The sequence below is a fragment of the Panicum hallii genome, chromosome 1, assembly GCF_002211085.1.
Source record: "Panicum hallii strain FIL2 chromosome 1, PHallii_v3.1, whole genome shotgun sequence".
NCBI classification, from domain to species: domain Eukaryota; kingdom Viridiplantae; phylum Streptophyta; class Magnoliopsida; order Poales; family Poaceae; genus Panicum; species Panicum hallii.
This window is the reverse complement of record NC_038042.1, coordinates 7,693,488-7,704,511: the sequence shown is the minus strand read 5'-3', so window position 1 is coordinate 7,704,511 and position 11,024 is coordinate 7,693,488. Positions and strand designations below refer to the sequence as shown.

General features: G+C 39.1%; 1 protein-coding gene across 1 annotated transcript; it reads left to right on the top strand.

Annotated features, from left to right (window-relative positions):
* Positions 1-727: 727 nt before the first annotated feature.
* Positions 728-8,600, top strand: LOC112888731 (ubiquitin carboxyl-terminal hydrolase 15-like). The gene is made up of 13 exons (XM_025955039.1): positions 728-1,050; positions 2,377-2,764; positions 2,855-3,245; positions 3,332-3,486; positions 3,575-3,663; positions 4,584-4,669; positions 4,763-4,925; positions 5,850-5,973; positions 6,232-6,389; positions 6,488-6,572; positions 7,154-7,366; positions 7,734-7,795; positions 7,907-8,600. Exons 1-13 carry the CDS (start codon positions 728-730, stop codon positions 8,598-8,600), a joined length of 2,931 nt encoding a protein of 976 aa, XP_025810824.1.
* Positions 8,601-11,024: the final 2,424 nt, after the last annotated feature.

Here is an 11,024-nt window from a genome sequence, read left to right as displayed (position 1 = left end):
GAATCTGGATGTAATATGTTGGATAAGAACCTGGGCACGTTTTAGGAGCTGTTTCCGTTAGTTGGCCCTACCACATTGCACTTGCTCTGGATGCCCTTTCAGGTACTCTAGTGCTTGATTCATAGGAGAACATTGGGGTATTACAGTGGTGATGCAATCATGCAAACCATTCTGTGAGTTTGGTTTCTTTTTCTGAATATAGTATTTTCAGGTAATTAACCAATTAGGGTGTGAAGTACCCGTGTGGTATTTATAGTTTTGATTTTTTTTTGTCTAGTTTAGGATCTCAATGTAAGAAGTCAAGGGCCTATTCGGACCTTGCTTCAGCCTGTGGGCTTGTGAGCTGAAGCCATGGTCGAGCAGGTGGGAGCTTCTTGAGATCATCATATAAGGTTAACCCAACTTTGTACTAGAAGCCCCCAAATGATCTGAATCCAGCAAGGAGCAAGCTTATACCACTCATAAAATGAATCCCAACCAGTTTCTTTTATTCAAGAAGCTATGTTTCTGTTGGAAAAACGGCAGTTTATTGGAGACCCTTAAGCTGACCTTGGTTCTAAAACCTTTGGAGGCTTAAGATTTATCTTGTTTTCGTTATGACAGCAGAAATGTAGGCTTACTTCCCCCCTTGTATGCTCATTTATGTAGGTCAATAATTATTCTGGAATGTTTTTCCGAGCTGAAGTAAAGAACTTCTGGAGCTGGATATCAGTATTCTGCTAGGGACATGCTCCAACCAAGGGAAGCTGATGTGCCTGTGCTCTTTCTTGTCTTCATTGTACTTCCTGTGGTAGCTTATTTTCTTCTTGGGAGATGGCATGAGGCTGCAAGTAAGAAGGCAAGGGTAAGTGTGCTTGCGCAGCGAGCTGCAGAAGAAGCCTTTAGAGTGGAAACAATGGCCTGCCCGGATGTTATGCCTCCAGGGCCTTCTTTGAGAACTATGCCCTATTTCAGACCTGCGCCTTCAATAAGACAGGAATTCCATGAATGTGCAACTTGCCATGCCCCTGCAAAGACTCGCTGCTCCAGATGCAAGTCTGTTAGATACTGGTAAGTTTCTTTTCTTTTGTACTTCCTTGACAAAGCACTTTAACTAGGTCTTTGAATCTATGTTTATTGTGTACTGTTTATTGATCACAATCAATTTATTTACTGAAAGAAACTGTGCCTGATCAGGCTTCTTCGAAGAACACCACATACCTTGATTGTGTGGTAAACTAATTTCATATAAACAAGCAAAAATTATAATTGTGCTTGAGTGCATTAATGAGGCCATTTGGGTTCAACTCCAAATGGGCTAGCTCAGGCTCTATATCGAGCTGATATGAAACTTTCTTTCTGTATTGAGGTGCAAGCTTTATTGGATTGAGCTCGGTCAGACTGTGAAGACGCACCTAGTATCCGCTAACTGGTCCTGGTTTGGCTTGAAGCTAAACCCCTTATTGTAGGCTGCTTTTGGTGTGTTGGCATCAATGGTAGCATTTCAGTATATCCTTTGTGTTCCCATCTAACTCTCCACCACAAGCAGGGAATTCTGATTTATATAATGGAGACATTTTTCCCCATTTATTAAACTAAGTTGTTAACCATGTTGATAACATAAAGGTCTAAGCTCATGATTCTGACCCACTTTTCTTATGATCATATGAGCACTCTTGATTTTAATTAATGCGCTATAGATTCCTGATTAAGGCCCAAGCAGTTTTAGATGGTAGCTTTGTTGATAAATTATGGAAAAAAACCCATGGGTTCTTTATTCTCTATGCTACGCATTGAGACTGACATTTTTAGATTTGAGCAATAGTCAACAAACTAGTCTAGAAATAAGTTCACATTGCAGCACACTTCTTGGTATTTTGGTCGACTTCACATTGGTGAAAGGACTTCTGGTTCTCTTATTGTTTTCACCTAGATCATCCTATAGTACTTAGGTTGCCTGATTTAATGGCCTATTTCCTTATTGAAAGACCATGCAATACATTATGTTGTTTGGATAACCATGGCTGAGTTGAAGCTAAGGGACCGACCTGATTCTGTGGAGCAGTAGGTTCTAGGAAATACTTATGTCATTTATTACTTTAGCCTTCACAGTGTAGCATTAATCCTTGCTGGCTGTAATTTGTATTAGACTAGTAAGTACGCTTGAACTTACTGATTGATTATTTTTTTCTCAAACACGCAGGAGAGATGCATCTCTGTATAGGCCCTTTTGGCATAATATGATGATATGCTTTGCGATTGATTGATTCAATTTGTTCATGCACTGCGAATCCTTTTTATTACCATGTTAACCATCTTCATTATGTCATAACTACTGTATACATCTCACCCCTATTGCCAAGGACACTTTGTAACGCTGTTTTGAATGTTCTGCAGCTCTGGAAAGTGTCAAATAATACACTGGAGGCAAGGACATAAGGAAACATGCCAAAAATGGCTTGGTAGCGGTTCTAGCAGCTTTGGTGGGTCTGGCCCTGAGGCTTCTGAACAGATGCCCTTCTTGACTAACTTAAATTCACCTCTTCCGGGTGGTGACGTTCACTTGCGTGACCTGAACTTTGATACTTTATCAGAGCCATCCTTCCCCACAACTGATGGCTACAATCTAGATTCTGATCCATTTCCGACAGACAGAAGCAACATGAATAAATCAAATCAAGGTCTTCATACGAGCGAGAATGGTGCTGTTGGCGCATCTTATGAAAAGAACAATTACAATGCTGACGATGAAATCCGCTCTTCCGAGATTTTATCAGGGAACAAGGTAGTTTAGGGAAACTCTTATAATACACTTGTCATTCTTCAGCCTACATGTTTGTCTTCGATAATTCAATCATTTGCCTTGTGACTGCAGGTGTCAAACAACTATTTTGGTTGTGCAGATGGGATGAGTGGTAATGGTGATGCAACTTATCCTGTCAAAAGTAATGCACAGCAACCTAGCAATTGTGCTCCTGAAATAAGAAAACGGACAAAATCAAGCATCACAGTTTATGAGCCTGACATGGGGGTCTACTTAACTTCTGATATGGTTAGTTCCTGTGAGGGGCCATATGCTTCTGCCAGTGAGCCACTGCAAAGGAGTTTGTCATCTGGAAGAACTATTGGGAAAGCAAATTTGGTGAACAAGAGGCCTCCATGCCCATCAGGTAAGGTGACTTCATCACAGAAGTCACAGGAGAGGGTGTCTACATCATATCAAAACGATGGCCATGAGAAGAACCCTTGCAACAAAAATGACCAAAGTTAGTAAAGAGAATCCTATGATAAAAATGGGCTAGATTTATCTTATATTCTCTCTTTTATCTCATTTAGTTACTGCATCGTCCAGGATCTATCCAAACAACTGAATCAACAAGCAGCAACCTACAAGGATGCAATGGAATCTCAAAGTTTGGAGCATCCAAGGTTGAAGTTTTAAAGAAGCCCTCAAAATTTCTCAAAACCAGCCTTGTGGGATTGATCAATGATAATAAGAGGAATAAGGTTCGAGATAATCTATAATCAATCTTTTCTTTGACCGCTTCCTGATTTGTTAATGAAATGAAGGTTTTCTTTCTAAATGGTACTTCAGGTATTGTTTCCATATGAAGATCTTGTCAAGTTTTTTCAGTATGAAGCACGTGGTATTTCTCCTAGAGGTCTTTTCAATTGCGGAAACAGGTAAAGAGCATTTTGTTTATGGGGATGTGTCATGCTTCGTAATTATTTTTGTTACTAGTGTGTATTTTTGTTGAGATGAAAAACTTATTATTTTGGTAATAGTGTAAATAGATCTCAAGATGTGAGTGCAGGTCAGTAAAGATGAGAAATTATGGGACCTTTTAAACGATCCTAGTGCCTTTTGGTACTCGATTTGAGTTGCGAAATAAGAAAATGCCAAATGAGTTTGTGGTGGATGTAGAGGGGATGGGGGAACTTAAAAAAGTAGAGCAGCCGAAAGGTCCCTGCTAGGAGCCTGGGAACAAGAATTTACTTCATGGTGGTTTATTATGTTACATTTATTAGATTTGTGGGATGATTATCATTCCATTAGTCTTGATGTGTGCACACATATGCTACATATGGGATGGATAATACAGGCCTAGAATAGATGCTCCTGAGAATATTTAACTGGAATGTGATTCTTTTAGTATTCATCTAGGCATATGTATATGAGTTGTAGTATATATTGTGGGTTACCAAGAGGTATGGCATTCAATTTATCGGAGTATACTACACAATTGCAAATAAGAGCAGAGTGTAAGAATGTTAATAAATGGAATGTGGTTGATTCCAAAATAAGAGATACAGCATAGTTTTCTTGATTAAACATATTGGCTCATTGAAATTAAAAATGCTTCAAGCTGAACTAGATCCGATATACAACTGATTAATTTCTAGCAATTTTAGTGCAATAAGAGGAACATCAGAAGTTTTAATTTGAGTTACTGCCTTGAGTTATCCAGGTAAATTTGTAATAATTGTTTTTCCTTTCTTCCCATTTTTGCAACTTAACACTTGCTTGTTTAATTGACAATTTGTCATTATTTTAGATTTACTTGCTTAATCAGCAGCTTTTCTTGATTATCTTCATTTTGCAGCTGCTATGCTAATGCTGTTCTACAATGTCTGATGTGCACAAAGCCACTGATGATCTACCTGCTTCTGAGATTGCATTCTAAAGACTGTAATACTAAAATCTGAAATAGCTATTCCCCTCTCAATATTTGCTTTGTACTTGTCTTTCTTTTCTCTGACTTCAGTTACTATCTTTTTTTAGGTTGCTCAAAAAATTGGTGCCTTATGTGTGAACTTGAGCAATATGCTTCAACTTTACGTGAAAGTGGTGGACCCTTATCTCCAAGTAGAATTCTTTCTAACCTGAGGAATATCGGATGTCGCTTAGGTGGTGGAACTCAGGAAGATGCTCATGAGTTCTTAAGGTAATGTAACTGTTACAAGCTTGTTTTTTCCTCCTGTTGCCATTTGGTTTCTTGCTAATATTTTACTTAATGCAATAATAAAATGACTTCATTCCAAGTAAGAAGTAAATGTTCTAGTGCCCCAGTGAGAATGTCTACCTCATTATTATTGCTTGAGTGATCACGTTTTTTCTCTTTCAAAAGATTCAAGAAAAGCAATTTTTGTGGAGCAGAAGTTTCTCCAACATCAAAAGTTATCAGTTGTGTATCACTTGACCTTCTTGAAAGAAATTTTATGTCCAAGCTTATTCTTTAGCATCTTTTGTTTTACTAAATACATTTTTTATTTTTTAATTAGGCTTAACATCCTATACACATAGCTGATACAATAAAAATTGGTTGCAAGGTAAATTATCATGGTATGGTATCTATCACACAAGATGTGGCAGTTGGTGGTTGTTGAAGGATAAGTGAATTGCCCACCTTTCCCTATCAGCTTAAGCTTATGGGTTGATCTGGTTGGTGCATGCAACTCAATAGTGGTGATATAACGTAATCGTGCTAATGGAAATCTATATAGCTAGCTAATAACTTGCCTCTTTAGATAAGATGCTTTCCTCATGAGTAATTGATTGCTGTATCCCAATGCTTGGAATGGCAATGTACTGATACCCTATGAACATTCATAAGGATTTCACTGAAGTATCTTTTTCTTAGATTCTCATGCTGTAATATGTTTACACTTTAGAAGTATGTTAGAAGAAAAACACCGTAATAGAAGTTTAAAAATTTGACAAAGCTACGCTTTCCTCTTGAACAATATGTTCATTTGTTGATTGAACTAGTTTTTATTTATTCTTATTCTTTAATGAAATGATACACAGTTCTCTTGCGTATTCGAGAAAAAAAATTGTTGACAATATGCTTAAATTTGAACACCACCAGGCATCTTGTGATGTCTATGCAAGCAGCGTGCTTGGATGGGCTGGGTGGTGAGAAGCACGTTGAACCAAGTTTGCAGGAAACAACACTGATACAACAGATGTTTGGTGGCCGTCTTAAATCCAAGGTAACATATAAATCTCAGATTTCTTGTTTGTATTCTTGATATTTAGAAAATGCTGGTAGTTTCTTTAGTCATGTACCGTACTTGTAACTATGCATTTTAGTAGTAAATACATTTTCTTTCGTTTGTAATGAAAGCAAACATTCTCACTTGAGCACTTCCTCTTCAATTTACGCCAACTGTGTAGTTGGCTTTTATCATATCAGTCTATGGCACCATTTGATCTATCATATACTAATCAATTTTTGTTTATGAAACAAGGTTAAGTGCCTCAGATGCTATCACGAGTCTGAAAGATATGAGAATATAATGGATCTTACTTTGGAGATTCATGGCTGGGTGGAGTCCTTGCAAGATGCTTTGACGCAATTCACTGCTCCTGAAGATTTAGATGGCGAGAATATGTATAAATGTGGAAGGTAGTGTTGTGAAAGGCAGCTATGATCTTGTTAGCCATCATTTCAGTTGGACCACAGCAAATTGAAGTCTATTGAAATTTTGTTTTTTTTAAATGCAGGTGTTCTGCTTATGTCAAAGCTAGGAAGCAACTGAGCGTGCATGAGGTGCCAAACATATTAACAGTTGTTCTTAAAAGATTTCAGGTAATTATTTTGTATTGAATTTCATGCAATACTTAAGTATTTGGTACTGTGTGTAGTGTTCAGCCATTTTTGTTTGCAGTTCTTTTTAGATGCACATTTGTTGGTTTTGGGTAATATTCACTTGAAATGCCTAATTTATAAAAAAATGTTATGCTCTGCACCTTACTCACCAAATTGTAGCTTAGCTCCTATAAATAGAATTTATGGTCAAACTTTCAAAACTTTGATTGATACTATACACAAAATTGTTTAAATTCGTGCATAAGAATCATAGCATTTTGTCATGAAATAATACCTCCATTTTCCTTTTTATTTTTTTACTAATGTGTAGTTAGAAAAAAATAAATGTTCAAAACTGCAAGTGTATATTCAGATTATCAATGTCTGATAAGTAAAACCCCAACTATCTGGGAACAGGGTTGGGTAATGAAGCACATCTGGGGCAATTTTCATATAAGCTCCTTGCTTGGTTTGACTTGGATCAGTTATCACATGACTGATGCTCTATTCTTGAGCTGACATTTGCCTGCTACTTGAATGTTTCTGGATGGAAGAACTAAATGAACGTTATTTTATTTCAGACAGGAAAATATGGCAAGATCAACAAATGTGTCACGTTTCCTGAAATGTTGGACATGGTTCCTTTCGTGACTGGCTCTGGTGACAACCCCCCTCTTTATTTCTTGTATGCCGTGGTTGTACATGTGGATACAGAAAACGCATCATTCTCTGGGCACTATATATCATATGTCAAAGATATGCAGGGCACATGGTTGAGAATTGATGACTCAGAGGTATGTTTTACAACGAAGTCTATCCTGTGAAGTAGGCTATGAATCTGTTACCTATATATGAGTTGCGAGAAATTATTATGACTTGTGAAATTGCATCTATAGATTATGAGTCTTATTATAAGGGTAGTGAGTGAGCGTATCATAAGCAGTATAATTTAAATTTTGTCTCCTTGATGCAATTTTGGTGTTAACTTGTTTGGTGCACATAAATACATAATCATTCATTATGCATTTCACTCTGTATGGCTTTTTCGTTTGTAGTTTTTTTGTTGGCTTATTGAAATAAAATACGAAAAAGAAAAATAAAACTTGAGAGAGTTGGAGTTTATGATAGTATGTTGTTGTAATTATTTTTTCCCATATGTAGGTCCAGGTTGTATCAGTGAATCAAGTTATGTCAGAAGGTGCATATATGCTTTTCTACTTGAGGTAATATAGCCAGCAGTACAGCATGTGATATATGTTGAACCTAAATTACCATTTGGAGTATATCTCTGGCCGCACTCTGCTGCAGTCTCATATTTGTAAAACATTGTTCAGGTCTTTTCCCCGACCACCAAGGATATACATTGAGAAGGGGCTCTTGCCTGTTCCAACAACTGTAAAGCGTCATACATCAAAATCCTCCAAGGGCTCTAAACATGAGCGCAAGCAGACAGAGCTACTCTTTTCTGGAAGTGATCAAACCTATGGTATATATGATTTTAGACCCGATGGAGAAGGCTACATGCAAGATCAGCATCCAGAGTTGAGATCCAGAGATTTCCATCACGCCGATGATGCCTTTGCAGACTCAGTTAGCACAGACTTCTCGGAAGCTACATCAAGTGAATGGTCACTGTTTACCAGCTCTGATGAGTCCTCGTTTACCACTGAAAGCACTAGAGATTCATTCAGTGTCGTGGACTATGGAGACAATGCTGGTCTCGATCCGATTTCCTCTATATTTGGGCCATGTTATGCTCCAGAACACCCTCCTGGGAATTTCGTCTCATGTACCAGGTTCTCGCCTTCCAATCCACAAACAAGGTACTTTTCAGAGAGCACAGACTTTGTCTCGGACTCTTCCATGCCGACCCACCCTCACGGCAATGTACATAGAGGAAGGTACCCAGATAGGGCATGCGCCTCATCAGCCGAACCTCTTGCTTCAGCACATCAGCGGAGCGGGTATGGTCGGTATCCCCTTAGTAGAGATGGTTTTGTTCAAACATCTGGATTTTGCCAAATGTAATCGGTCAACATTTCATAGTTGTAGCTGGTGCTCGGCAGCTGCAGTTAGCACTGCCATTAATGCTGCCTCATGTTCTTTTATTTCAGATGAGGCATATTTAATTTTAGCTGCATATCCTAGGGGTAGTTCGATTCAATATAGCGCAGAAATTAGATTATGTTCATATGCTTAGTGTGGCAGGTGGAATTTTAGAGCACAGTGACAGGCTTTGTGCCAGCCATTGTTCAAGTGAAGCCAGTCTTGCACATCTTAAAATTGTATGGGAGAAAGTTCTGCTCGCTTTTAGTTTTGACGTTTTATCTTTACCCAGAAAATGGGGAAAGTTCAGCATTTGATTTTTATTCTTTAAAAAAAAAAGTCAGATGCTTCCAAATTGCAACATTTTGAAGCCATGTATAGGACATTGTTTTCGAGACCATACTCTTTCCTGCTTTCATGGGGTCGGCTTATTGTTCTTCCTGAATGAGCGATGTTCTTAGTCGGGCTGGGATACCCACCTCAGCTGTTTAAGTGCATCAGAAGTCTGAACAGACTGCCTTTAATTCTTCTGAACCAAATAAAGACTACTCTAGTTCATCTGGACCAAATAAATTACCTTGAGCCAGCCAGTTGTATGGCCTGTGACTTGTGTCATGATCCTGGTGCACCCGTGTCCATCAGTCTGGTGCCCTGGTTCCGGTTCCCTGCTGCTCAGCTCAGTTGCTGCTATGCAATTTTGCAGATTGGTTGACTAACCTGAACTGCCTTGGACGCAGAAATGAGCTTTGCAATGCCTATGTGGCATTTACAGTCTGGGGTGATTGAATGCCTGCAATTTCCTTCTCTGATTGAAACGTATGAATTTTAAACTGGTTTGTTCCATCAATCCTCGTCCAAACTTGAAGCACTCTCCCAGATCGGCAGCTGCCATTGAGACAACACAGGCAATACCTGATGCCAGTAGCGATGTAGGAAGTCTGGTGAGATCATCCCTTGCTAGCTTGATGTCGATCGCAACGCGTAATTGTGGATTAGATGCAAGTTTTAAATTTTACCATGTAGGGAAAAGAAGGGGATAGCGGTACCTCAAAATTACGGTGAAAATGTAAGTAACTTCATGCAGCATGTCCACTATGATTGATAATCCTCCTATGCCCAGTCTTTGATTGCTGAATAACTTCAGTTCGTAGCTGAATAACTCGAGTTGGCCAGCTAGTGTCTGAAGATTGCTGAACGGAGGTGTATTCGGACGGTAGAGCAGAATCTTCAGGACGGAATATTTGAAGAAATTAGTGCTTGATCATCCCTATTATCTTTCATCCTCATTTTCCGAAAACTCGATACTATGTTACACTGAGACGACAGTGAAACAACTAAAAACCATTTCGTTCTGCAAGGCACCAGTTTTTCTTGAGGTTTACGAAGAAAGTGGCAGCTTCCTATGCTGTTACCCAGGCCTTACATCTGGCCCAAGCGGACCAAACCTGCCCTCCTGAGCCCTAAGCCTACACCAACAGTTGCTTCATTTCGGCCCATGGGCTTATCGTATTGAGATGAGAGTTTTTTAAAAAAGGATAAAAAAATAAAATTAGAAAAAGGGGTGCCGGTGGGGAAAATTTTGAAAAATGGGTATATCCCGCCCGCTGATTGGGCGGGAGGCGTGGGGCCGGGGACCTCCCCCTATCCAGTGGGTGGGAGGTTCCCCGAGGGCCTCTTCGCGAATTTTTTATTTGCGAAGAGGTCCCAGCCGGGGCAGGCGGGGGCATCCCGCCCATCCAAAGGGCGGGATGTTGTCCTGAGGGGCATCCCGCCCTTTGGTCGGGCGGGATGTCCCCCCCGGCTATATAAGCCCGAAGCAGCCCCAAAAATTTCATTTTATTCAGCAAAAATCAGAAAAAAAAGAAAGAGAGGAGAGGAAGAGAGAAGAGGAAGCAGCGAAGCCCTGTTCACACTTCGATTTGGAGGTATATTCTTATTCTAGCCGTATAATTACTTGAAAATAACTATAATCTAGGAAATATTTCTTAGAGTAGTTATGTTTCGAATAGTTTTTAGTATTTTCATTTGTTTTTAGTATAATTGATATTCTGAATAGTTTAGAATTTGTAAAATATAATCTGAGAATCGCTGAAACTTAGGGTCGTCGTTGTGTATTAATATGTAGTGTAACTAGTTTATTCAACTATGCGGTATTTTCAGATATGTCTTTCGAGAAGAGTATTTTCAGTATATATTACGGAGAAGGAAATGTGATTTATGGGCCAAATGGGGTAGATTTAAGTGAATTCAACTGTACGGTCAGAGGAATTACCAGACCGCACGAGAGGACATTTGATTCCCTATGCAACTGGTTAACGAGGGGATTAAGGATTAATTAGGAGACACACACTGTGAGTGTTCAATGCGTCATTAATCGTATCACTCACGCTTTGATCTGGGAGCTGA

Excerpts from the sequence above, each read along its gene's own strand:
- LOC112888731 (XM_025955039.1), top strand. The coding sequence starts at position 728 with ATGCTCCAACCAAGGGAAGCTGATGTGCCTGTGCTCTTTCTTGTCTTC. Across the intron at positions 3,664-4,583 it reads CTTTTCAATTGCGGAAACAG|CTGCTATGCTAATGCTGTTC; the intron begins GTAAAGAGCATT and ends TTCATTTTGCAG. Across the intron at positions 6,573-7,153 it reads TTGTTCTTAAAAGATTTCAG|ACAGGAAAATATGGCAAGAT; the intron begins GTAATTATTTTG and ends ATTTTATTTCAG.